The sequence below is a fragment of the Lepisma saccharinum genome, chromosome 20 (assembly GCF_977018435.1).
Source record: "Lepisma saccharinum chromosome 20, izLepSacc3.1, whole genome shotgun sequence".
Taxonomy (NCBI): domain Eukaryota; kingdom Metazoa; phylum Arthropoda; class Insecta; order Zygentoma; family Lepismatidae; genus Lepisma; species Lepisma saccharinum.
This window is the reverse complement of record NC_139248.1, coordinates 68,983,258-69,011,244: the sequence shown is the minus strand read 5'-3', so window position 1 is coordinate 69,011,244 and position 27,987 is coordinate 68,983,258. Positions and strand designations below refer to the sequence as shown.

The following is a 27,987-nucleotide window of genomic DNA, read 5'->3' as shown; positions in this document are numbered from 1 at the left end:
GCATCTGGTAACATTGAGTGTTCTATTTGCTCCAACATGGAAGCGTGCGTTGTGCTCGTGTAACTTCTCTGGTGTTGGTGGGTGTTTCATATTTTTATTCATGGAATGAAGTTTGCTCCATATGTGTAGATTATGCTGGAGCTATTTTAGTTTCAGATTGTAGAAATTCGAAGTTGATTAAGGTGCCTTTTTGTAGCCATCTGTTTCCATAAAATACTGTCAACGTAAACTACTGGTGAATTATTATCCGCCCTCCCAAGTACCAGGTTGCGAAATATCCTAAACCAAATATTATGAATTTGTTCACCGTACACTCACAGTTGAATGATGGTAGATGCATGCGTTACATAACAGTGATTTTATAAGTATTCTCTGTGCGATCACAAAACTGTAATCTTTACATTTAGCCCTGGAGGCCTTTACGTGGTGTATGTACACAAGTAAATAACAATTAAAATTGTCTGTCATTGTGCTTTTGGAGCGAATTTACAATACCGGACCCTTCCCAGATTTTTGTAATATTTCGCATACTCACTAATTGAGGCCTCCTAATAACGAATTTGAAGTTAAAATTTGGGGGTCGCATAGAAATTGCAAAATAAGCGAAATTAAGTGGTTAATGATCGGAACAGACATGCACGATTGCTCAATATTTACCGGAATATTTTGTGTTTCCAATACTTAAAAAAGGAAGGTAAGAATTGGCAATATAGAGAAAGTCCCCAATTTTGTTAATTTTCGGTATACTAACTAATTTTGGCCTCCTAATCACGAATCTGTTGTAAAAACCCGGGGGTCACGTCTGGAAATTGTACATTTTGATGAAACATTGTTTGTTAGCCCCAAAAACCATCCATGGGTAGCCCCATGAACATCATAAATCATTTTCTTGTAAAACAACAGCCTGGTTGGAATCAATGACAGGAGATTACATTTTCGTTCGTAAAACTACACATATGCATCTATATATTAAAAAAAATCAATCTGCTTTTTTTCAAATTTCCAGACGTGACCCCCGGTTTTTTACAACATATTCGTGATTAGGAGGCCAAAATTAGTTAATATACCGAAAATTAACAAAATTGGAGACTTTCTCTATATTGTCAATTCGCTCCAAAACAAAATATACATTCCTGACATTGCTATGACCCCAAATTTTAACTGTTTGCCTAACTTAACCTAACCTTCCCGAGAATGGTCAGTGGGGCTATCCGTGAATGGTTTTGCGCTAATTGTGATAACAAACCGATAAAAAATCTTATTTTCGTAACACTTTTAACAGCAAACATTCTTCGGTAAATTTCTTGTATCAGACAAACTAATTTCTTCAAATTTACAGGAGAAATTACTTGAATGAATGCAGTTTCTTTATACTTGTAAAAGTTCGGGGAAGTGTTTTCTCGCATCGTTCATTGAATTTTGCCCGTAAATCATCTATTTTTTGATATAAATGTGTGACCGATGCACCAAAGCTCTTGCATCCATTTACTTCCAGGTGGATGTAGCATGTGTGATGACGTAATCCTAGTTAGTGTTTCCAAACATGTGTTTTTGTAACTGAAGAAGGTACGTTTCCGCAAATGGTTTGTGGGGCTATGTGTTAATGGTTTGTGAGGCTATGTGTCAATGGTTCGTGGGGCTACGCATATTTTTTTCGAAACCAATTTTTAACTATTGTAACCTATACGTGACCCTACCTAACCTAACCTTACAGGAAATCGTTCATGGGGCTACGTAGGTATTTTTGGGTACAGTGGGGTGGAAACACTGCATGCCGAGTACAGTGGTGAAACTGTGACCGCCATTTTGCATGTTACCGAAGGTGAAAAGAAACAAAGAAAACTTACTCGATATGTCGCAAAAAAAGCTTATTTCCGTGAAATAAGCGAAATGCCACCTTCAGCAATGTTTCTCAATGCAGAATACGTAAGTACGAATATTCAAATTAAATGAACTAGCAAATTTCAGCCGTTTGTCTGATACGAGAAATTTACCCATTCTTCATTGGAGACCCCATTTTCGTATCCAGCAATATTACGATTGATGCATTGTTGCCAAACTTACCTGTAATCAACAACTTTTTTACTGTTCTCTTCCGCCATTCTTACACAATCCATGCTCTCCAAGTATGAAATCAACAGTGGGTCAATGCTGTAGACAGCGTAACTAATTGCGAAGGTCAATTGTTCATATCAACAAATATGGTTCCCATACTTGTATACGGAGAATCATTGTGAGAATAGAAAAGCTTATTTTACAACTTCTACACGTTAATGAACAATTTCTACACCTCACCCCAACATGTTAATCTCAGATAAATCATCGCGACTAATTATTTCATGAGTATAAGCAGTAGCATAGAAATAACAGAAGGGTCCGGTATTGTAAATTCTTGCCATTCTTTTTACAATCCCATAATGATAATACTCTGCACATTCTCTACCGTCCATAGCTAGAAATAACGTGATTACTATTGTTAGTTTGAAATTAGTAATTTAAGCACTTGTTGCCACTGTAATTAATGTAATTAGAGTAATAAATTACTAAGTATGACATTTTCATGTTTCAAACATTGGGTAATAATTTTGTAAAAGTGATAATGTTCCACGAAAAATGGAACACATGAAGAATACCCTGGAATTGAACATAAGAGATCTGAAATTGTATAATAAATGAACAAGTTTCCTATTAAAATATATTCTGGCTGCTGTAAGCTGTTGGGAAGAAATAATTATTTCTCAAGTTGGCCTTTGTAATTACTTGCTTCTATTGTGTAGTCATTGAATGTACCAGTCAGAATTTTATACATTCCATTCCAGTTCTGTGCATGCAAGCTGAGTATTGGAAAACAATCGAAAACTGTCAATCACAAAATACAGGTAGAATTTTTGTTTGGTTCTTATCTTAAATTTTTGTCACCGTCTTTCTATGTATGATTATACAACATTAAGGTACTTAAGTACAGCCTAAGTTCAGATTGTTTAATTCGAAAACTTCAATAATAATGTAATAGTCAATCCTAATCTAATAACAATATCAAGTCCATATCCTCATTTTGTTTTAGTATGCAGAAACCACAAGTAACCAATGTATTTGATCCAAAGGTGTGACCTGCATAAATGAAAAACTTCCTATTCGGGGCTAATTTCACTGATTTTTTTTCCAAACAAAATTCCATTCATAACACTCATGAAGTGAAGGAACACAGAAAAATGTCATTATCATCAAACTGAACACTAGTAACCTAAGTAAAATGCCAGTAATAACTTAAACCTCAAATTACTAACATTATCGAACCTAACACTCCTTACGAAACAACAATGTCAAATTAGTATCTGAGCATTAAACATAATACTCCTTGGAAAGTTCGCTTTGAAAACCAGGAATTATACTTGAATTTTATCATGCTCCTAGAGTAGCTACCCTGATAAACCAGGCGACAGCAGAAATCTCTAAGCGGATACGGAACTTGCTATAAGGCTCTTGTAAAATTTTTTGCTTTTCATGGGAGATTATGATGCATTTCTCTACTCTCAAAATTGGTTATACTGGGGACCAAGCATTGTTGGATTTTTTTTTTACTTTCTGAAACAAAATTTGTGTTCATTGTGGAGCATTTTAAAGCTTCTGTGATTTATTTCTCTTATCCTATTCCTGTCATATTTTAGAAAGTAATAGTCTTGTAATTAAGGCCTGTGTTTTGTAAGATGTGTAATGTCTTTTGTCAAGCATAATATAGAAAGACTAAGTATTAGTGTTTTACATGGACATCTCATTACAAAACTTATACATGCCTCGTTGACTGAGTATTATGCAAGATTACACTATCTTGCCATTTTATTGATTACGCACCATCCTTCAAGAAGTCTCAAAGCAGACAGGTTATAACACCATTAAGCCGTGTTTTCATGAAATGAAAAACTCAATATGCTGACCAAGGCAGAAATTTATTTTATTTTATTATAAAACATAATAAAATAAATTTCTGCCTTGGTCAGTATATTGAGTGTTTCGGACAGGTTGAGTTTGATCGCTTTAAGCAAGGAAATCATCCACATCATTTTTGTAATTTAAATTGATGTAGGGTAAATTTGAGTGTAATGAGAAAAGAAATCCTCCTTGTAGCCTTCAAATGAGTTTTGCCCGCATACGCCAATAGTTCTTTTTCTTAAAACACTAAAATCACTCGCTAACAGCATGATAAAAAACACTTCGGAGTTCTTCCAAGCTTTCGACTCCTTCACGGAGTCATCTTCAGGGCTGGTTGAGGACAGACGGAGTAGACGCGGTTGTCGTTGCACTGGCGTTACTTCCTGACAGGAGTCGAAAGCTTGGAAGAACTCCGAAGTGTTTTTTTATCGTGCTGTTAGTGTGTGATTTTAGTGTCTTAACAAATATGTTGCCGGCACGTGACATAAGAAGTTTTCTACAATCACAATAGTTCTTTTGTTCAAGTAAAAGCTAAACATATTAACAATATTTTGGATTAGTGAATATGTTTTAATGCCAGATGGGTAGAAGATAATGTGCAATGCAAGCGTATGGCAAATGAAATGAAAAAAAAGAAAACACACTTGTATAGTTAACGTATATGGCTATGTTCTTCCTCTGCATTTGAGTACAATTTTCATTGTAACTCCACAGTACAATATTTCGTCTGTGGTAAATGTACTGCGTTATATTTTAGTGCAAGGGCAAGATATTCTGGTCCTATTTTTGTTAATCTCATTGCATATCACGTGGATTGCAATCATTAAATCTCCAATGTAAATAAAAAAAACACTGAAATCAATTACAATAATGAACCATCAAGTAACATTTTTAGTGTAAGAATTAAAATGTTTTTTTCTTGTCTTGAATTTTACGAAAACCAGAAATTGACCCAATATCATATATACGAGACGTATTCAGAAAGTAAGTACCGAAAGGGTGTAAGAAATAAAGTAAAATAATTTTGTACCTTTTTTATTTGAATTGCATTCTACAGACCTTAAACTACTTTTCTATGTAGTTTCCACCATTTTTCAAGCATTTGTCATAGTGTGGCACTAGTTTTTGTATTCCATCGTCATAGAATGTTCCCGCCTGTGATGAAAGCCATCCATGCACTCTTGCTTCGTCGTCATCATCTTCGTCGAAATGCTGACCACAATTTTCGATTCCAGGCGATCTGGCACAATTTCGTAGAGGATTATTTTCTTGAAATTTGTGGAAATTCCATGGAAAGCAACGATATTGTGAAGCGTCTGTTTTCACGAATTTCCGCATCGACCGCACGCACCATGGAAAGCAACGATATTGTGAAGTCTCTGTTTTCACGAATTTCCGAATCGACCGCACGCACCAAATGCTCGGCCACAACAGATGGCCGACCGCTCCTTGGCTCATCGTGAACTGTCTCACGACCTTCTTTAAACATAAAAAAAAAGACCTCTCACAGTTAACGGTGGATGTCTACCGGTTTCACGTTTCTTGCATTGAGAAAACGAAACACAGACCGGACTTCACAGTCGGCAGGCTGATTGATTTTCTTGAACATTTCAAACCTTCATAAACCTACGAAGAAAAAGCATGACCTGCTCCCACGACTGCCTGTGGCTTACTAACGGATGAAGGATATCAGCGAGAACTCACACGGTCGCGACTGCAGCGTTACAGCGGCAATATTTGCCAACGGTACTTTCTTTATGAATACGCTTCGTAATTAGTAAATGTATAAGAAATTAGGTATTTCCTTTGACAATCCAAGACAAGAATCATCAATTTTAATTATTCCTTTGTGGTTTATAAGGCCTTAGAAAAGTGTTCACACAAGTCATTAGAGAATATGCTCAGTGTCCCATCCTGTAATAAGTAATCCTTGACTTAACAATGTGGTGTTAGTTTTGCAGTTTGGTTTCAAGTCTGAGGAAGACCGATAGGAGTTTTTCTTTTTTTAGACTGCCTTGGAAGTCATATATAGTGTTTTTTCTACGTATGTCTTTTAAAAATATGTAAATTTTGGTACGTATGTGGTGCCACTTAGTAGCAGACAGCAATTGTACCATATGGTAAAAATAATGTTATAAACATAAATAAACTGTTGTGAAAATGACCTGTTTTCTTTTTCTTTTTCAGGTTGAAGAAGGTAGATCATGTAATGTGCACTCTTAGTTTTATACAAGATGAATACAGCATGTGAGAAGAACAATACAGGCAAGAAATCAGAGGCCTGCAACGAAGTAGCCTGTGTATTTGTACCTGATTCACACAAGGGAGTACATTCTAATGAAATAAACAAACCAACAGTGCTTGATGACATGAGGCCTGGAAATGAAGTTGCAGAACGTGCTGAAGGAAACGATTTGGCCAAGAGTGGTGCGTCTGTGGTTGAAAACTGTGCCGTGACTCTTCCCCGCCGCAGAGTCTCTTGTTCAGAAGAAGAAGATTGGGATAAGGCTTCAGGTGATGGCAAGGAGCAAGCTGTCACATCTGTGGTGGAAAACTGTGCCGTAACTCTTCCCCGCCGAGTCTCTTGTTCGGAGGAAGATTGGGACGAGGCCTCATGCGACGGCAAGGAGCAAGCCGTTAACAATGAATCGCACAATCTTAGTACCGTTGACAATAAAATGGAAATCTGGGCAGCTGTTTCCAAGGAAGTCCTGTCCAAAGAGTTAGATATGGTCATTGCAGGGACCCCCGAGTACAAAGCTGCAGGAAGTGATGCTGCGAGGCCAGCAGAGGGGACGGGCGTGGTTCAGAATGGTATCCAGGGACAATATCGTGACGCTGAAGACATTAGTGATGAATCAGAGAGTGAATTGGAGAACTTCAATGAGGATAGTACAAGCGAAGCAAGCTCAAGTACTTCATCATCGACCATGACTTCCAATTCAGAAACCGAGAGGTAAGGTATTAACATTGTGCATGCCTTATTGCACAGTCAAGAGCCAAGGTGGTCAAGTTGTTAGGGGGGGGGGGGCATTCCATGCAAAATCACCCAGAACTAGGGTTACCAGATATTCGGTTTTTCCTGGACATGTCCTACATGTTAGCCTTATGTCCGGCATCTGGGCGGAATTTGAAAAATACATTTTGAGCTTCACAAAATATGAATTAGGAAAATGCGTGTACTTCGGGTAATATTTTGATAGGGAGTTCCAAGTTTTACCACAATCAAAATTGTTACACAGCATAATCAATACATGCCAAACATAATACTAAGAAAACAGAAAGATAATATTTTTCATAGTAAGAATATCACAGGTTTCAGTATAGGGTGTATAAACCAATTTTCCACTGGCATACAGCTATATTTTTGACAAATGGTCCTAAAATACTCACAAATTACCACTAATATGAGTACACATAATATTGTTAGAAATGTTGAATAAGTGGGAGAAGCATTACTATGATGTTCATCCACATTTAGTTTATAGAAATTCAACTAAGACCAGAATTTTTGGCCAGAATGCATATGGGTCAGTCCATACCGAAGGTTCCAGCAATGGTTGCTTGACCACTTTTAAAATTGTCAATATTTTTGTTGTTATAACACAGATGCAGGGCAGGGGTAGTTCAAAGGTAGCTGGAGAATGGTGCTGATTGCATCACCTCCAAAATGATCGAGATCGAGATCGAAGAATGTGTGGGGCCCCACTTCCCCTACATCTCCCCCATGGCATGGTGTAAAGTGCACTTGGAGCTTTACTTTTACTTTATGGTACCATCATATTGAATCTGGTTTCAACTGAACTTTTACACTTCCATGTTCAACCTTGCACAACTGACAGATGTTCTGGTGTTGTGTTGGTAAGATTATCTGTATTTGAAAAATACTGGTATTATTTGTGCGTATTTTGAAAAACAGAAAATTGTAGTTACTGCTAAGCCACAATCTTCTGACTCCAATTTGTATTAGTGCCTGATGTTTGTATCTTTTATAGTTTACATTCATAAATATGCTGACCTGCATGGCAGAGTGGTTAGCACAGGAATCCCAGCCTAGTCATGCATGTTCTTTGTGAGTGTTCCTTCATCCATTTCATCGCCGGCCCCCGTGGCAGAGTGGTTAGCACATCACGCCAGGGGTCCCGGATTCGAATCCCAACCAGGGCATGGACGTCTGCGAGTGTCCATTCATCAATTTCATCATATCATCACTCATCCACATCTTCGTAAATTAGCCAAAAGTGGCACAGAAAACAAAATAAACCAAATCAATGTGCCAATCGGCATTCATCAGCAATGTCAATCAACTTTTGATTGTTGTTCATTCTCCCTAAAGAATGCAAGACATTGAGAATACAGACCACATGACACCTCTCTTCCGGCATACTTGGCTGGGAGGGGAAAAAATGGTATGAATCTGTAGTCGATGAAACATGACGATGCATGCCACAGTAGCATGGTTCCAATGTGACCATCCACACTTATTTACATGATGGTGTTTGTTCTGCTGTGTACACCAATGTGAAAGTTTAGTCGAAACTGGATCCCAATGTGATCACATCGTCATTGTAATATTTACTTCCATTAGTCACTGCTTGGATTTTTAACCACCCTTCTTTTTTTCCAATATGCAGATACCGTTTTCTAACTATTGTTCTTAATTTTTTCTTTCTATGTGGCTCCACCAAGCACACTGTGGTCCAATGTTTCTGTGTTTACGAGAGTCGGTCATAAAGTCTTTATTATCGTAGTGATGAAATTGAGCTGGTGTCATGAATGCCTGGGATGGGGTTAGTTCTTCTCTACATATGCACCACACAGAGCAACGCACTTCTCTCAGCGGTGGATGAACTTGTGGAGGCCCTGGTTGTAGAAGTCCCCACTTTGGCTGCCGAAGAACTGCTCCACCTCAGCAATCACCTCATCTTCATCCTGGAAATGCCTTCCTCGCAGCTACCTCTTCATGCAAATGAGAGCGGTGGGGCAGAATTTTGAAACCCAACACAGCTTCTTGTGCAGATGAACATCCTTGGAGAGTTTTCCTCGGCACTGTGATTTGACGGCCTCTTGTAACTTTGTTGTTCCTGGTAGTACCTTCCTGTGATCGTTTCACCCTTCTGAGCATAATCTGTGAGGAGCATGCCCTGGCAATACCAAAAAAATACTCAGCATTACCTTTTCTGATGACTTCTGCATCCTCCCCTTTTTAGGAGGTGGCAACGCCCTGTGCTTCTGAATTGAAAGTGCCTGCTCCACTTTCCCACACTATCATAGGATGGGGCATTTTTGCCATACACACAGATAAGTTCCGCATGGATTGGCTTCGCATTATTCCTCTTCAAAAATAGGAAACAAATCATTGCGCAAACTTCAACTGTGGATGCCATCTTGGAAGTGATGCTCCAGCAGCGATCTGCAAGACTATGATGCTAGCTAGTTCTGTTAAGCTGACACTATGCGTGTTTATGTGAAAAACACAAACATTGGCTTCAGTCTTGTTTTTCACTATGATAATAAAGACTTTATGACCAACCCTTGTACTGTTTCACACGTATCATTAAATCAGAATAATAACCAAATCATTATACATTTTTTCTGCACTGTAGCTACCTGAATTTTAAAATCTGCAGTGATATGGTGGAGTCAGCCATACATTAGAATGGATTGCATAACTATTCATGCTGTTAACAGTTGAGCCTTCTTCGGAGCCACTCTGGTGCAAGAATTACTTGCTTTTGATCCAATCTTCTATTAATTAATAAATTTAATGTTTTAAGATCACATTCCATAGCTTATCTTAGTAGTTTTGTCTAGTCCTGCTTGCAAGCAAAATTGACAAAAAGTTGTTGTTGGCTGAGATGAATGTTTACCCACCTCACAAAGGTGTGATAATATTGCATCTGTTTTGTGATAGACGTCAGTTATTCCCAATGCTGTGTTTAGAAGTTCAAAATTCCATTACTTCGACACTAAGAGACACACTGACGTTAATCTTACAGATATTCTTGTCCTATTTCTCTCTCTCTCTGACAGGATGCCATCACAATGACCGATTGATTTAGTTTATTTTACTTCACTTTACTCATCCTTTGGCTAATCACGAAGATGAGGATGAATGGTGGTGAGATAAGATGGATGAAGGGACGATCACAAATATATAGGGACGACAACACTAACCCCACATAAGACTATACTAGCTGTGAGCCTAGATGCCAGTGCCTCGCTAGTCTGTCAAATGCAGTCTAGGATACATTCATTAATAGATAAGACAATACAGCTTCCGTTTTCATCTTAACTGACCTTTTGGTAGGAGATTTTCATTAAATAAATATTTATTTTCTTAATTGATAATTTCCAGCTTTACCCAAGTAGGAGTCGAATAAATAAAGGTTGAGAAAAAATATAAAAAGGTAAAGAATTTTGGATTTATTTTGGTAGACACCCTGTTTAATATCTTGTCCAGTTCAATACATTTTCTGCATTGATTACCGCTGGCCCCCGTGGCCTAGTGGGTAGCACATCGCACTATGGTGCCAGGTGGTCTGGTTCGAATCCCAGCCTGGGCATGCATGTGTGTGACTGTCCGTTCATCACTCATCCCCATCTTCGCAAATTAGCCAAAAGTGGCACAAAAGCGAAGTAAAATAATGCCAATCAATCAATCTCCATTGATTACCGCATTTCCTTTCACAATAATATATTAATATATGATTGTGTCTTTTGGTGCACCCTGTACGTTAAATATTTTAACTTTTGTTCTGTTTTAACTTTAATTCAGTGATGCCGAAGAGAAGGAGAGTACCAGTAACAAGTCGAAGCCTGCAAAGACTGTGCCAAGGACGAAGGGTGAACTCCTTCCTGAAGACCTACCTCCAATCCAAGACCTCAAGATAAGTGTTCCAGAGAGTGAGTGTCTCGAAGTAGGGAAGGTGTTGAACATTGTCGATCGCCTTGGTGAGTGTGACAAAGGAAATTTTATCTTTTTTCATGGTCTATTTCCGTAAATATTGTCATCAGGCAGCAGCGCATTCTGCAAATTTGACCTGCTTTATTGCAGCAATTCTTATGTATTGTATATATTTATCATACACCCCACTATCTATATTAACTAGATGAAATACAAATAAAATGCCAATGCAGGCATACAAGTGAAACAAAGCAGCTTCATATTTTCTGGCAATTTTGAGTTTTTAATAGGGCTGATCCGATACCGATATACCAGTATCAGTTGATTTTTTCTTTGCCGATACCATCCGATATCAAAGGTTTTGAGTGGCTAGAATGGCCAAGGGAAACAACTCATTTGTCAAGATTTGTTTTTTTTTCAAAAATTTGTGCACACTTCCTTGTGACAGTTTGGAGCCCCCACAAAAATTCCTTGTACATTTCTGAGAAATGATGGATGCACCCTCCTGGGAAGCAGATGAGAAGATCAAAGGCAGGACTAAAGTGAAAGTGCTGTGCCCAAATGGGACACTGAAGGCATGTGACTGTCTGGTGGTAATTTGGAAATGAAAGAAATCATTCATTGCCAGTCCTTGTTTGCAAACTTGTGGGGTAAGAACGTGGACGTTTTCAAAACGCATTATTATCATGCTAGGCTCGTTCCGGAGTTCTTAGGAAAGGTTTGAATGTCGCTGTGGGAGGGGGAGTTGTGGATTTTCTTCTTGTGTTCTTCTCTTCTGTGTGACTGCTGGCTGATACCGACGCTGCAGTGACTTGTTTTTATTGCAAATGACAGAGAATAATGGACAGCAGGGCATATACAGAGCCGGCCAAATGAGCATTAAATATACCTGTATTTGTATAAATGTTTACGTCATTTTCTTCCCTTTCCAGGTTAACTCAAATGACAATAATGTTATGACTTCTTACGTCACGTGCCATCAACATATTTGTTAAAACACAAAAATGACACGGTAACAGCACAAGAAAAAAAACACTTCAGAGTCTTTCCTCGACCAGCCCTGAAGATGACTCCGTGAAGGAGTCGAAAGCTTGGAAGAACTCCGAAGTGTTTTTTTTTTGTGCTGTTAGTGTGTGATTTTAGTGTTTTAACAAAGACAATAATGATGTTTACATGACATTGAACCATGGACACTTATAATAATCCACCGATTTTTCGGCATAACTGCAACATTTCAAAAACTTCTTCTTCCTTTTTTGCATCCTATTGGGGTAGAAAAAAGTTCACATAAAATGTCGCTAGGCATTTTAAAGTGCTATAATGTTACATGAGAATAATTTAGGAGTTATTTAATGTCATTAGTAGAATGTGATGTAATGAGCCAGTATGACTTGGTAACTAGCCTGTTTTATTTTAAACTGGAATTATACAAGTATCGGTATTGGCAAATTGTGGTGTCTGCTCAGCCCTAGTCTTTAAATAAAATTTCCCTTTTCACCGAACATTCAGCTTGGATTTCCCTTCATGTAGCAACACTGCCTCTACCAGGCACAGCACAGAAACAGGAGAGAAGAAGCATCTCTCTTGACAAATACGGCAGATTGGGTTTTAATATTGCATCATTAAGTTTAGTCTTTCCCCATTGCTAATTGTGATGTTTTTTATTAATTGGTGTCTCTTCGTAATTGATAAAAAAAAGTAACGTATGCATGCAGCTTTCTCCCGCCAATACTGTTGGCACAGAGCACGTTGGCAGCATGTTTTTTTTTTAAATAGCCACTTCCCCATTGACTCTGGCATGCAACAATTGACTTGTGTGTACAGGTTTTAATGTTGATAACAGTGTAGGTTCCTCCCCTTTATCATACTTCTTAGATGAGGAGCAATTATACCTTATTTACACTATCTCCTATGTATGTAGGAAGACAGGTGGGTTTTACTTTCAAAATAACACACTTCAAAGCACATTTCCAATATTTACCTTCCTCTTAATAAAACATTAAAATGCTGCGCAAGGCAAAATTTATTGTATAAAAATATACACTATACGACGCACGGTTTTAGAAGCGATATCGGGCGGAGCCACGCAGAGGGTGGCAGTAGTGGCCAATGGCAGGAGTGCAACGTTGTACAGTTAGGAGACTGCGGCGCGCGAGTTAAACGCAGTGTTCTGTATTTTTCTTGCGCGCAAGAAGTTTTGATAAAACTCGCCACTTTAAGGTTCATCATAAGATGGGACACGACATTTTGAACCTGAGTGTCCAAGTCCCATGAATTTCCGTCGCCTACAGCCGGAGTTATCGTTTCTCGAAGAAACACGGGAAACAACACGTCTCTACACTCACACACAATGACCCTTTCGTTTTCCTTCCGTGTTCCGTCTGTGTTCCGTCTGTTGTTTTTTCGTTGCCACCGTGTCCCCGATGAGTTGTTGTGTCTTGATAAAGCTATGGGTGTCAAATTCGGCTGAATATGCACAATGACCTTTCATTGTCTTGTGTGTTCACAAACATTGCGAGTCTGTGTCAGTTTTGAGTTCAGCATTTTCATAACAAGGGTGGTGTAAGATAATTTGACTGCTACGGCATGAAGAACAGTTGTGAGAGGATTCAATACAGCCCTTATTGATTGATTTATTTTACTTCGCTTTTTCTGCCACTTTTGGCTAATTTACGAAGATGGGGATGAGTGATGATATGATGAAATTGATGAATGGACACTCACAAATATTCATGCCCAGGTCTGGATTCGAACCCCTGGCGTCGTAGCGCGATGTGCAATACAGCCCTTATGCTCGATTGTTGTGCAATAGTGTGTGTGTTGCGTGAGTGCTATTTAATAATGTCGCGCCAACGCCATTGTGGAGTGGTTAGCATATCGCTCTACGACGCCAGGAGTCCCGGGTTCGAATCCTTCATCAATTTCAGTACGTACCAGTAGTACAGCCACCAAGGGTAAATACTCGTATTACGTTCACAAGACAGAAATCTTAGTTTTAAAGCTTATTCTTCCTTCAAGGAATTGGCGTTCGCAAGACGTGCGTGCTGAAACAGTGTTTTCTCAGAGTCGAGAACTTACGACTAAAGCATGTGATGTATGTGTGCATACTGTGTTGCGTATTATAAAACAGGGTAAAGTATCTACCACAGAAATCGTTGAACCCCTGTTCAAATCTCCTATGGAACATGCCAGAAAACAGAAACGAGAGCGATGATGATGGCCTTGCAGTTCCTCTATAATAAATACCTTCAATCTTCTTTCAGGTACGAGTTTCTCTTATATGCTGCAGTGATATGATATAATCCTGTGTAGAATTCTTCACTATATATTTCATTGTACTCAAATATCACGTACATGCATTATACCCATAAAAAGCTGAATATTGGACACAGCGAATTATCTGTGTTTCCCTTCCGCTAGCAGTTGGTTTGGCAGCAGCGCGACAGCACTGGCTGCGTATTGGCTGAACTCATGTTCCTTCTAAAAGCGTACGCCGTATAATAACGTAACATTTCCACCCTCTAACAGGGCCTTCTTCAGACGAAGATTCACAATAAATTGATGAAAGATCCAACCATCATCTTATATATGCACTCCCGGTACAGGGTCCATACGCAAAACAACATGAAGGCACGAGTCCTTATCTGAGAACATTTCCTGTAGTATTGATTTGAATGACGATATGTTTGCCAGATAACAAAATTTTACATACATGATTTTTAGATTAAATGCATAAAACTTGAAAGTAAACATGAGTACAAGGTATGCACATACAAAGTTTGTTTAAGTACACTTTATGCTCAGTTATGCTAATTGGGACTGGATCTACAGTTTAAAGTGGGATCTGAACAACGATTCAAAGTGCCTCCACCCATGACCATTTGATTACAAGCCAACAGCCAGAAGGTCCAGGTGTGGACGTACAACTTTCCTTGCACTGAATGATGGAAAGTCTCAATTCTATGTTAAACACTTTTTCATCTTTTACTTTCAACACTTTTATCAATGCTCGAGTGGAGTTTGTAGTAAACCAGTAAATTCTAATGAAATCGAATTGGATTCATTTGTGAATCTGGTCCACCATGGCTTTTTATATGGCTAACCTTAGTATTTATGAAGCCACCACTATGCACCAATTTACCAAGAAATTAACTTTAGAATATTCAAGAATTATAGTTGTTTCTTGTATGTACGCATTGCTTGCATTGTAGAATTATTTCTCTTGTAGTTTACGGTTATAACAAGCATAAAAAACACAGTTTTTCGTTGTGACATTTAAGGAGAGCACACAGTCTCTTCATCAGACATTTGTTTTAAGTTTGACGAAATATACAGTTATAGTTTGACTAAGGATACAGTTATAACAATGGTTAACAATTTTCTAAACAAAAAAGAATCCCTTATACAATGGATGTTGTCAATGTTACATTGTTGTAATACACCAACTTAACTGTGAAAACAAGAGTCTGTTTTATTTTTATTTCAGATAAAAATTTTGATCACCTTTTTTTTTTATTTAAAATTTATGAATCCCAAATATCATCAGGCAATTCAAAGTCGTCATTGCTTTCGTAGAGTTTCTTGATGTTTTCTGTTACATTAAATTTTAAAGATGGTGGCTTACTCCACTTGTGAAAAAGAAAACTTGATAGTGGGTCTATGTTACCATGATGAAGGGAGCATGTGTTCTGAAACGTCACAACGAGAAAAAAAAATTTTATGCTTGTAATAACCGTAGACTACAAGAGAAATAAATTATTCAAGAATTACATCAGAATATTAAAATAGATATTATGTAATCACAAAATATAGTTTTTCGTGCAAAATAAAAATAAAGTTGAATTTTGCAGAATTTTGCATAATTACTTGGTTAATTAGACTCCACGAAAGTGTCGTGTGGCATTTTTGCAGACCCCGTGAAAGAACAAAATGCCGTATAAGTATCTTAAATCGTCTACTTTACCATATTTATAGAGCACTTATTTCGGGAGAAATGAGATAAGGTCAGATGGTGTTTTACCGTTTACTGAGCTAACAAAATGAGAGTAGGAGGAGAAGGGTAGGTGGCTGAGGGATGCGCCAGCACTTACCTCTGCTTCCTGGCGGCGACACTGGCTGCTACTATCAATGATCCACCAACTAATTACAACTGGAATTAGGCCTGCTGAAAGGGCACCCTTCGCTTAAATAGTAGCCAGTTCCGCTGTACTTTGCAACTTCCGTTTCCTGTGGAATTCTCCTCTGCAAGTTGGAGCACTCCAGGAGACGGAGGAAACCGGACGAGAAGTACACTAGGAAGCAAATGTTCTGCACCCACATCCCTAGCCATCTACAGTATCGGCTGATATCGATGCATCAGCTCAGCCCTAATTGTAACCCATCTCCAACCCTGTAACGTGTACAGTATTTGCAGTTTGCTGTATTTGCTCTTGACTGTTTCCTAAAAATACTTTTCCGTTTCAGTTGTTGTGCAAGCATTTAAAAACACTCCTCCATTGGATTTGGATTCAGTATTGTTCCTAGATCGTGGAAAGCGGGCTTTGGGTGAAGTATTTGATGTGTTCGGCCCAGTGAAGGAGCCCCTTTATTGTGTTCGCTTCAACTCAAGGGAGCACATAGATGAGAAGGGTATCGAGAAAGACATGCTGGTTTACTGTGCTCCAAAGTCTGACCACACATCCTATGTGTTTCTTCCTGATCTGTTGAAGTAAGTACATGGAGATTTGTTTTCTTTAATTTACACTTTTCAAATACTTACTATGAGCATATTTCTATGTGTTCAGTGATAGGTAAATATTACAATATGTATATATAGAGGCATGCATATTTAGTTTTTAACGGAAACATGAAATAAAACACTGTAATGTTCATTATTCATGTTTTTGAAAAGTGTGAGGTGCATTTTACTACCATGTTTGGTCACGAAATTATGCAAAATAAACTGTGAAATGTTAAATAAACTCTTAAGCATGAGATTTAGAGTTTATTTACTGATGGGACACTGTCTGAAGTCTGAATTATCCTGTGAGTTATACAAATCATATAGAATTTGATTAATTCTGCCGTAAATATTTGAGATGCAAACATGGACTGTTTTACACAGGAATGACATTTACATAAATGAGCTATTAGAAGGCAAAAAGTTTATTTTGTGCAATAGGTATAGTATTTACATAAAATTTAGGTTTATAATCACCATTTTAACACCGTGTCACATTTTTATTCACTGATTTTGCTAAGTGCCATTTCATATACTGCTTTTGATCTTGAATTGTGTCCAGTTTTTGCACCATAATCTCGATCTTTATTCACCGTAAATATGCAATACATGATGGGCTTATTGCAGTGGTGGGATATTCTCATTGGTTTGGAATGCAGGTTTATGAATTCCATTACTTGCCTCATCTGGTGAAAAGGTGCCAGCCCGTGTTTCTGGAAAAATCAACATTTTTGTAGTAGTGCACTAAAACTAGTTTTTGGAATAAAGTGAAAGCAAGAAATGTACAATTTGTTGCAGACAAACTATACTTAAGTTTCATATACGGGGTGTACATGATGAACCTCCAGGGTTTTGATGCAATGTTAGAAATCAGAACGTTACGACACTCCAGTCTTTTGTATTTGGTGCCATATGCGCTCAAGTTTGTGTGTGTGTGTGTTTTTTTTTTTTAGTTCGTGTGCATCATTTTTGGCAGCGCTGTCGCCGCTTTTGTGAAAATGGCATCTTCTCAAGAGAAAGCACACACTGTGGTATGGTTTGCGGAGATCAATTGTTACGGTGCAGCGTAAGTTTCAGCGTGTCTTTAACAAAATGCCGCCAATGGACAAGAGCATCAGGGCATGATACAGAAGTTTTCTGGAAATGGGGAGTGTGTTGAAGAAGCCAGGGGGAAGAATGCCATGCATCTCCGATGAGACAGTTGGCGAAGTTTGTGGCTATCCCCTGGCCACCACGTAGCCCAGATATAACTCCTCTGGACTTCTCTCTGTGGGTATGTTAAGGATGCAGTTTACTCAACGAAGGTGCTAAACGTGAATGCTTTGTGTGATCGAATTGTTGCTGCCATTGATACCATCCCTGATGATGTGCTGCAGCTCATGTGGCGCAAAGTGGAATACAGGCTGAACATTGTCTTAGGGTCACTAAAGATGCTAACATAGAAGTGTGGTAATTTTTGTAAGAAACTTTTTGAGTTGGTCTTTGCAATAAAATAACAAAGAAATGTGCAGGTGTGTTCATTTTAATTTCCCACCACTTCAAAACCCAACAGGTTTTCGTGTACACCCTATACTTAGTATTTCCGATAGTTTCAGTAGAAATTGCATAGTAAATACTCGTCACAAAACTTCTTGAGTTTCTCTGCAAAACTGTAATGTTACTTCACGATATGTTCAATGATACACGTACAGTAACACCGTGAAACCGCTTCAATCAATTGTAGACACCCTGTACATGAATTGTCCTAATGAATTGGTGTGGAAAATGTTGGTTCTTGGTCTGGAGAAGTCAGGGAATTTTGTTTCTAGGAAATTGTAGACACCCGGGGCTGGTGCCTGAATTATTTTTAAGATTTGTGTACCCCTGATTATGTTATTTGCTAAGATGTTCTAGTAATATGTATTGTTATCTGCAAACTATTTGCATAATCTATTTTTCCCTTGTAGTGATTTGGTAACCCTATTAATACCTAGTCTGTCCATAAATACTGTTACAAACTTTCGGCTTGAACTGTACATCTGGTAGTCAGTCCCATGAACCATGATTGTGCTGAAGTTCACTCCTGACCATTGTGTATTCAGCTGTAAAAGAGCAAGTGTGTATCTTCTTGTGCTTAGCATGGAGTGGGGCGAATATGAAAACAGAGTAGCCGTAATTGCTCTGCTTATGGTTGGGAAGTCACTCACTGAGATTTTCCAGCTCCTAAAAATCCCGAAGATCAGCAAAAGGTTTGTGTATCAGACAATCCAGAGATTCACTGAGACTGGTAGCATGAAAGATCGCCCAAAAGTTGGTCGGCTTCACGCCGTATGAACAGCGGCGGCTGTTAAAGCAGTGGTGGCTCGCATTCGCCGAAATCCCATCCGGAAGCAAGTGATAATGGCACAGGAGCTGAACATTTCACAACAATCAATGTTCAGGGTACTTAATGAAGACCTTGGAATTGGAGCTTACCGGTGGAATACTGGAAATTTCCTGACGACACAAGTGAAGAAGCAGAGGGAACTGAAATCGAGACGGCTCCTGCAGCGGTACGTTGCCAATGGGCATTGCAGGATTTTCTTCACTGATAAGAAATTGTTCACCATTGAATAAAGTTTTAACCGCCAAAATGAAAGGGTGTATGCTTCAAACTCTTGAGAAGTTTGTGAGAGAGTTCCCAAAAATCAGAGATGCCACCAGCCCTCCTCAGTCATGGTTCGGTGGGGGGGTAAGCTATGAGAGTTCCACCAGGTCTCATTTTTTAGAAAAGGGCTTAAAAGCTGTGCGAAATTGTATGTGGAAAGTGTCCTGGACCCCCTCGTGACACTGTTGAACCAAGCAATGTTACACAATGAATCCTGGATGTTCAAGAAATATTCTGCCCCAGCTCATAAGGCAAGGATGACGCGACTGTGACTGGAGACCAGTGTACTCTATTTCATCTCCAATTTTGATTGACCATCTGATAGCCATGATTTAAGTACCTTGGACTACAAACTGTGTCCAGAGCCAGAGGGGACTGTGCAAGAAGAGGCACCCTATAACTGAAAGTTAAAAGTGCTCCTTGAAGCAGCAGGGGCGGACTTTCCCATCAACCCATCAAGACCATCCGTGCTTCAATAGATGCATGGCCAGGGAGACTTCGAGCCTGTGTGAGGGCGAAAAGTGTAAATTTTGAAAACTGATTGGTGCTATTTGTGTGTAATATATGTAAGTGTAACATACTAAAAGAACATTTAAAAATCTGAAACCATATTCAATATATTCACAAAATAGTGTGTAACAGTATTTATGGCCAGACTAGGTATATGTTTAACACATCACATCCCATCACCTGTGTTTTCTGACTTTCAAGTAGTTCTTCAGTCCAAGTCCACTTAAGAACACTAACCATGTGACCATGTGGGATGAGGGTGTCAAAGTTATATGTGGCATTTGCCACATGCTTAATGTTTTTATCTCATGGTTTTATTTATTCAATATTTTGTCCATGCCCACAGTTTTCATGACCCTATATTTTGTGCTTTCTAGAATGAAGGGCAGTGATGCATCGTGGGAACATAACAACGAGCCTCCATTGAGGTACATGGATTTCTCTGATGATGAAGAGGAACGAAGGGTGATGAAGAAGATAAGGAACAGCAATAAGAAGGTGAGGATTTAATTTTGTGTATTTCCTTTTTTTAGGAACTCTTATATTTTGACAAGAAAGTAAATTGTATTGGGTTGGCAACTAAGTTCCCGCCGTTTTTTAAGGAAGGTGTTAAAAGGTTAGTTTTCAATAAACAGATACAAGTAGTTAATCAATAATGTATTCTCCTGTGTTATTTACAACGTTTTGCCAACGTTCAACAAGGTTTTCAATACCTCGTCGGTAGAAATCACGTGGTTTAGACTCGAAAAAGTCATCCAACCAAGCTCTCAATTCTGCATCAGTATTGAACGAAACTCCCCGCATAGCATTTGAAAGAGATCGAAAGAGGTGAAAATCCGTTGGTGCCAAAACGGGAGAGTATGGTGGGTGTGGCAGCACTTCCCAACCATGAGCTTGAATGGCGTCCTTGGTCATATTGGCGATATGAGGGCGGGCGTTGCCGTGCAGCAAAAGAACACCATGCTGCCGATTCGGTCTTTTCTCTTGAATAGCCGTGTTGAGTCGTTCCATTTGTTGCACATAGAGTTCCGCGTTGATCGTTTGGTTCCTTTCAAGCAATTCGAAATGGAGAATCCCTTCCCAGTCCCACCATACGCACAACATCGTTTTACGCGGATGAAGTTCCTCTTTCGCGCGTGGGGTCGCTTGTTTCCCGGGGCTCAGCCATTCCTTACGCCGCTTCATATTCATGTAAAGGCACCATTTTTCATCGCCAGTAACGATTCGGTGAAGAAATCGTTCCTTGTGTCCATGGGTTGCACGGTGCCGAGCAAGCAAACCAGCGGAGATTGTGGCTCGTTGATTTTTGTTGGTGACACTTAAAGTGTGAGGCACCCATGCTCCACACTTCTGAACTGAACCTTTCACATCGAGTGAAGATGCTTCTCTACAGTAGTGTGGAAGCAACTCAACCCATTGTCTCTGCCAGTTCCCTTGTTGTTTGACGCGGATTTTCATGCAACAGGTGGTTCAATCGCTCTTCATCGAACTCAACTGGACGGCCAGAACGAGATGCGTCTTTGAGGTCAAAATTTCCTTTTTTGAACTTCGCATACCAATCACGGGCGGTTCTTTCAGCTATAGCACCCACTCCATACACAGCACAAATGTTGCGACCAGCTTCTGCTGCCTTAGAACCTTGATTAAAGGCAAAAAGGAGGAGGTGTCGAAAATGCTCATTCTTCTCAACTTGACATTCCATTTTAATGATCTGTAAATAACAAAAAAATGTGTCTTAGTAACAAAGAAACATAAATTTAGGTAGAACAATATATTCTCTTTCGCATGATGTACACCTTCGTGCCAAACGTATTTAATGTCATAGAGATTTTTCCAATTAAAAAAAAACGGCGGGAACTTAGTTGCCAACCCAATATATTATTTGATGTAAAGAGTAGCATCCTGTAAAAGCATCCATATTCTTGTTTACGTATACCGTGCGTTCATTTCGATCTTCAGCCGAGAGATCGGGAGAAGCGTGGCGGGCGGCGCTGGCGGAGATGCCGACATTTGCGGTCTGTAATGCCCGCTTATTTTTATGGACATATGCAGACATTTATATAAATACTGCAAAACGAGCACTAACCTGTGTTATAAGAGTACGGTTTTAATTTTAGTAGCTTAGTGGCTGTATGTGCTGATGATTTTGACATGCCCATCTCCTGTGAAACACGGCGTAGATGTTTGTTTGGAGAACGTTCTAACGCTGCACCAATTTCATCGAGTTTTGCTTCGGTTAGAATCAGTCTCTTTTGCTTAGGTGTTTTAAAATTGAACGATCCAGTTTCTCGTAATTTAAGGACAAGATGTCTAACCATATCTCTATGTGGAGGTGAAACGCCTGGGAATTTCTGTACAAATTGCCTACACACCTACACACGTCTCGACACGAGTCTGTTTTCACGTAAGTATCATACATAAAAATTCTTTGTTCTAACGTGAACCTTGCGACTGGCATTCCAATCGTCTCACTGACACAACACACATACACACTGCAATAACACAAACAAGTAACGTCAAGTAACCAAGAATAACACTCTTGCGCACAGTACGAAATTAACATGCTCTTTGTTTACATCTGCTCACCACTATATTCACAGCTCTGTCTTCATCTAGTCGCGAAGTAACAAAAAACTCGAGCTAGGAGATTTCGGATTGCAAGGAAGCTCACGAACACCATTGACTTTTAACGGTTTCGTCTGCAGCGTAATCTTGATACAGTGTTGCACATTCGAAACATCCAAACGATCCCCATCGACACAAAACGTTTTCAAGGATATAAACTTAATTGGCCGCGGTGGCTCAGTCGGTAACGTGTCTGACTACCATGCTAAAGGTCCCGGGCTCGATCCCCGGCCGGTTCACATCCGGGAACTTTTCTAACGATGGAAGCGGCCCCGGTGCCCACCCAGCGTCGAATAACATGGGTACCTGGGAATAAAGGTAGTCAGGGGCGTGATGCTGATCACATCACCCCCACTCACGACTGGATCAAGAAAGTGTGGGGCGTAACCCCCTATACGCCTTCATGGCGTGGTGCTATGCACAGGGGAGCACTTTACTTTTTTTTTTAAACTTAAGCAGGACGTTACTGGTCAAAACTATGATTAAAATATTTTATTATCTGTGGCTCTTAACATCGTTTCTAAAGCGTATTTATTTGTGTATATAAGGGCAGAACTTGGATGAATTACAGAAGAACTTTTGCATGTTATAACACAGGGTAGTGCTCGTTTTGCAATATTTATATAAATGTCTGCATATGTCCATAAAAATAAGCGGGCATTACAGGCTGCAAATATCGGCATCTCCGTTAGCGCCGCCCGCCATGCTTCTCCCGATCTCTCGGCTGAAGATTGAAATGAACGCACAGTATATGCTTACTGTAATTTACAATGTTCATTATTCCCATCATGATAGTGAATTTGTGTGTAACATTCAGTGAAACCATACCACAAATTGCACTTACAGCAGGGTTAAGCCAATTTCATTTTTAGTATTGTGGTACCTAGTATGCAATTTTTTTTATTAAACTACCAGATGTTCCAAGTAGGATTATAATAAAACAAATTATTCTATTTTCTTGCAATGATTTATTTCCAAAACTTCTTTCATTCATACTAGGGCTGAGCCAGTACCGATGTATTGATTGGTTTACTTTATTTTGCTTCGCTTTTTGTGCCACTCTTGGCTAATTTGCAACGATGGGGATGAGTGGTGATGTGATGAAATTGATGGACATTCACAAACATCCATGCCTAGGCTGAGATTTCAACCTGAAACCCCTAGCAGGATGTGCTAACCACTCTGCCACGGGGGCCAGCACCGATGTATTGGTATCGATAAGTATCAGTTGAATTTTTCTCCAATACCAATGATCTTGAGTGGCTAGAAGTGCGGCCAAGAGAAACAACTCATTGTTCAAGATCTGTCCTTTTCAAAGATTTGTTCATCCTTCCTTGTGACTTGGGGGTTCCTTGTGACTTGGGGGTCCCTTTCTCTTCTGGAAAGCAGATGACAAGATCAAGGGCAGGACTAAAGTGAAAGCGCTCCACCCAAATGTCACATTGAATGCTTGTAACTGCCTGGTAGTCAACGCTATGTGGAAATAAAAGAAACCATTAATAGTCAATTCTTGCTCGCAAACACACAGGGTAAGAACATGGATGTTTTCAAAACCAGAATTATATTATCATGCTGCCCTGATTGCAGAGTTCTTGGAAAAGGGATAAATGTCGTCGTGGGAGGGAGGGTTGTGGATTTTCATTTCTGCTCAACCCTTCTGTGAGACTGCTGGCCTTTACCGACACGGCAGTGACTTGTTTTTATTGAAAATGACAGAGAAAAATAGACAGCAGGGCATAAACAGAACAGCCAAATAAGCAAGTATTTGCACATATTTTTACATAGTTTTTTTCCCCTCTCCAGGTTAACCCAAACAACAAGAATGTTGTTTACATGAAAATGAAGCAGGGACGCATATAATAATCTACCGATCTTTCGGTGTAACTGCAACACTTGAAAAATTCTTGCAACATTTCAAAAACTTTTTTTTTTTTTTTGCATCCTCTGGGTCTAGAAAGAAGTTCCCATAAAATGTCGGAAGGCATTTTAAAGTGCTATAATGCTACATGAGGATAATTTAAGAGTTATTCAATGTCATTAATAGAATGTGATGTGATGAGTCTTTATGACTCGGTAACTAGCCTTTGTTATTTTAAACTGGAATTATACAAGTATCGGTTACAGTTGGAATCTGTATTGGCTCTGCTGTAATTCATACAAGAACTCTGAAAGTTTTGTTACGTGCCTAGATGGAGGAGGCCACTGTAAAATAAATTTAAAATACTAATGTAGTGTGAATTGAGTAGTCTGGAAAAGAAATGAGAATTCTGGAAAACTGGTGGAAATCGTGTATACTTCATGTGGGAACCCTGTTAAGCCTTTTTTCCCCCATGGGGCTGTAAGCCATGACACATTTGTCTTGGTGTCTGAGCATGTTTGATTCTTTCTATTCTTATCATCATCATTCTTTAATGTAAATTATGTTTATGAATGTCACTCCTTTCCCACGTATTAATAGTGTTTAATTTTAGTTAAAAGTGAAAAGTGCCATTTCTTTTATGTAAGCAATTAGTTGTTTAATATAATAATAATAACCCGTGGAATAACAGCCCAGAGGTGGACGATCATCCATCCAGTTTCGGTGTGACTTGTGGTCAGCACGACAAACCCCCAATCGTTGTTGTAAGGTTTCCGTGACCGGGTTACGCTACTCATTCGTAGCTCCCCAATTTCCTCACGATGGTGTGTGGTCACCGGTCCCATACACAGACTGAAATCTCTTGTGAAAAGTTGTTTCGCTTCCCCTTAGAGACTTGAAGCTGTGCACGTCCTGTCCCATAGCCAGAGCCCAAAAGATTGGCACCTTAGACTGCAGGGCCACGGTGCAAGACTCGAAACGAAATGTTGAATATACTCCTCTTTAATTCTGCCAATGGAGAAGTGTAGCTAATTTCCAAGTCTTGTTCCTAACAAAAACGTTTCTTGTACTTGATTACTAGTACAGTATTTACTGTATTTCTGGAAAATCAACAAATGTAGTTTTTTTAGCAAAATTATAAAGGACAAGCCAAATTAAAAAATAAAAGTGGACAAGGTATACTTCAATTTGTTATGTTGGGTGTAACCAGTTTTTACAGTAGAAATTGCATATTAAAATGCTGTAGGAAAAGGGATCATGTTTTGAACAATAGTAGAAATCTACTGCAGTAAGTGGCTGTTGGTATTTACCACTTTCGTGTTGCAGTTTTTATTGTGTTTTGTTGATATTAGGATTATCAATTATACTATTAACTTTTACTATATGTATTATTAATTCTCTAATTGTTTTGATTCTTTATTTTAACAAGTAATTCTTTGTTTACCAATAGTCAATACATTCGTCAATTACCGTTCAGCTTTCCTTACCGTTTTTACTTTTAACATGTGAAGTGAATATTCTAAAAACTTGGTTAAGTGGGATTATAGTAACCTTCGTAGTAGCATGTTTAAGTACAGAAATTGCCCTAGTGACTTGATCTGAAAAATTCTCATTCTTAGTCTGGAAAACCTACAAAAGTCAGGGAATTTTGCATTTGCAAATTTGAAGACACCCTGACTAACAAAAACTTAAGGGCCTCCCCGATGGCGCAGTGGTAGCGTCGTCGTCTTGTAATCAAAGGGTCCCGGGTTCAATACCCGGTGGAGGCACATAGTGGTTCGGATCCCACTTTAAAATGTAGGTCCAGTCCCGATTAGCCTCTCTGTGCATAAAGAGGACTTAAAACAACAATTCAATCAATCAAACAAAAACTAATGTCTCTTCTAATATAATATGTGCCATATATTGAGGAATAAAAGATAAAGGCACTAATTATGCAAGTTCGTCAATTTATGATTAGGTAACCAAGAGGGTTTGAATCATTTTTAGATGTTTTGTGTGGCTCTGAGGCAGTGACTAAAATATCTATTTTTATTACAGAACCAGGAGTCAGAAGATGACAGTGAGGAAGCTCAAAGGAAGAAGAGGATTAAATTTGAAAGGAAGATGAACGTGAAGAACTTGCAAATGTCAGAAAAATGGAAGAAGGCTCAAAATGGTAACAGTTGGAATAATGCAGGTACTAGTTTTGGAAACACAAGTACCAACAGGACTCCTTTCAGTCCTCCATTCGAACCAAGGCCTCGTGTTCCATTTTCTTCGTTCAGCCAGGTGCCATTGATACGGCAGCCCACGTTTCATCCACGACAACAAAATGTTCAACCGTGTCTGGGTGGATCGTTGCTGTTCTCGTCGTTCATCCCTTCCCCACCCCCACCACCCCAAATGGGCTCGGTGCCCAGCACGGTTCCTGGCGGTGTTCGTCCATCGCCTATACCATTATCCATAAGCTCCGGCATTTCGCCTTCTCTCACGTCGCCTCCGCAGATGAGACCATCCATGCTTGGCCCATCCGCTTCGGCCGTGACGAGTTCTGTTCGGTGCCCTCGGGGGCCGCTCGTGCCTCGTCAGCAGCAAAGGGTCAGTCCGTCGCCGAGAAACGTTATGCAGCCTCTTCCTTCGGCGTTCGGGTCGCTACCTCCGTATTCGTCGTCCCAGATGAATCGCCCATCGTGGCCTGCACAATTGCCGTTCCATCCTACGAACTCCTCGATGGTGCCATTCCCTGGTTACTCCTGTCCTCGCTTTGGTTCGACTCGCACAACATCACCGCCTCAGTTCCAGGCAACCTCTGCCTACGGGCTGCCCCCTCCGCCTGCTCCATCGATGCAGCCTTTTTCTCCTCGCGGTGCGGTCGGGCCTCAAGTGATGCGCCCCCGTGGCTTTTCTCCTAATTTCTCTGGCAAACCGTTTCCTCCCTCTTGGTCCTAACAGCATCACAAAAACTTTGATCAAGTATACTAGCAATAGTCATTTCACACCAACTTCACGTAAAGTGAGACAAGAGAAATATTAAAATCAATTTCAGGGAGTATGTGCTGTCTGTGGAGACGTAGAATTCTTTACCTCTACTTATATTAATTTTATCGCACACGAAAGTATTTCACCCTTTGCACATGTTAATAATGTTATTTTATAAGAAACAATATTACTGTGCTAATGTATTGTTTATCCCAACCTTGAATCAATAAGGAACATGAACCCAGTGTGCTGAGGTTATATACAAGTATTAATAAGTAGAATCAGCTGTAGAATCTTCTTCGTAAGCATTCTTCTTTCTTACTTACATTTGAGCAGCTCTTTGTCTTCTGTGAAGTATAACCAACGGAAGATTTTATTCTTGATATTTTCTTTTCGTGTAATTGAATAGCTTCAGGCTATAAAAGAATATACAAGAAAGGTGGAGTATGATTTGTGATAGTTGTACTGTGTGATATTTCCGTGTACAACCTTGTATGTATTTTGAAACTAAAGTTCATATTTACATGTTGAATGTGCATACTACACTAAAATATAACAATAATTTTCAACAGAGGAGTTTCAAGTTAAATTCCAAGGATGAGTTCCAAAGTAAAAACGTTAATTGTTGATAGTGCTTTCGTCTCAATGGCATTGAGGTATCGAATGCATAGGAGACCTGTTACTATGCATTATTTCTGAATAAAAGTTTTATATGTTAAATGTTTTATTATTATTTGGAATTTATTGAATGATGCTTTGAAAAATTATCTGTATGCAAAATACAAATAAAGTTTATTGTGTAGTTAAAAGATCAATCAATAAATAAATGTCATTATTATTTGTGTTCAATA

The 27,987-nt window shown here is 39.2% G+C and overlaps 2 protein-coding genes across 3 annotated transcripts in view; both read left to right on the top strand.

Moving 5' to 3' along the window:
- The window catches only part of crok (crooked), a 272,768-nt gene that overhangs the window by 127,945 nt on the left and 116,836 nt on the right, over positions 1–27,987 (top strand). The gene's annotated exons all lie outside the window — the stretch shown is intronic.
- LOC146003315 (uncharacterized) lies at positions 5–27,951 on the top strand. Of its 2 annotated transcripts, none has more exons than XM_083141578.1 (6): positions 5–77; positions 6,118–6,886; positions 10,709–10,884; positions 16,301–16,544; positions 20,070–20,190; positions 26,216–27,951. In XM_083141578.1, exons 2-6 carry the CDS (start codon positions 6,165–6,167, stop codon positions 27,104–27,106), a joined length of 2,154 nt encoding a protein of 717 aa, XP_082997704.1. In that variant the 5' UTR covers positions 5–77; positions 6,118–6,164; the 3' UTR covers positions 27,107–27,951. The 2 variants fall into 2 exon arrangements, with proteins under 2 accessions (XP_082997704.1, XP_082997705.1); XM_083141579.1 differs by lacking the exon at positions 5–77 and adding an exon at positions 2,818–2,879.

Coding starts and splice junctions, on each gene's coding strand:
- LOC146003315 (XM_083141578.1), top strand. CDS start 6,165: ATGAATACAGCATGTGAGAAGAACAATACAGGCAAGAAATCAGAGGCC. Junction 6,887..10,708: donor TCCAATTCAGAAACCGAGAG/GTAAGGTATTAA, acceptor ACTTTAATTCAG/TGATGCCGAAGAGAAGGAGA. Junction 20,191..26,215: donor TAAGGAACAGCAATAAGAAG/GTGAGGATTTAA, acceptor TTTTTATTACAG/AACCAGGAGTCAGAAGATGA.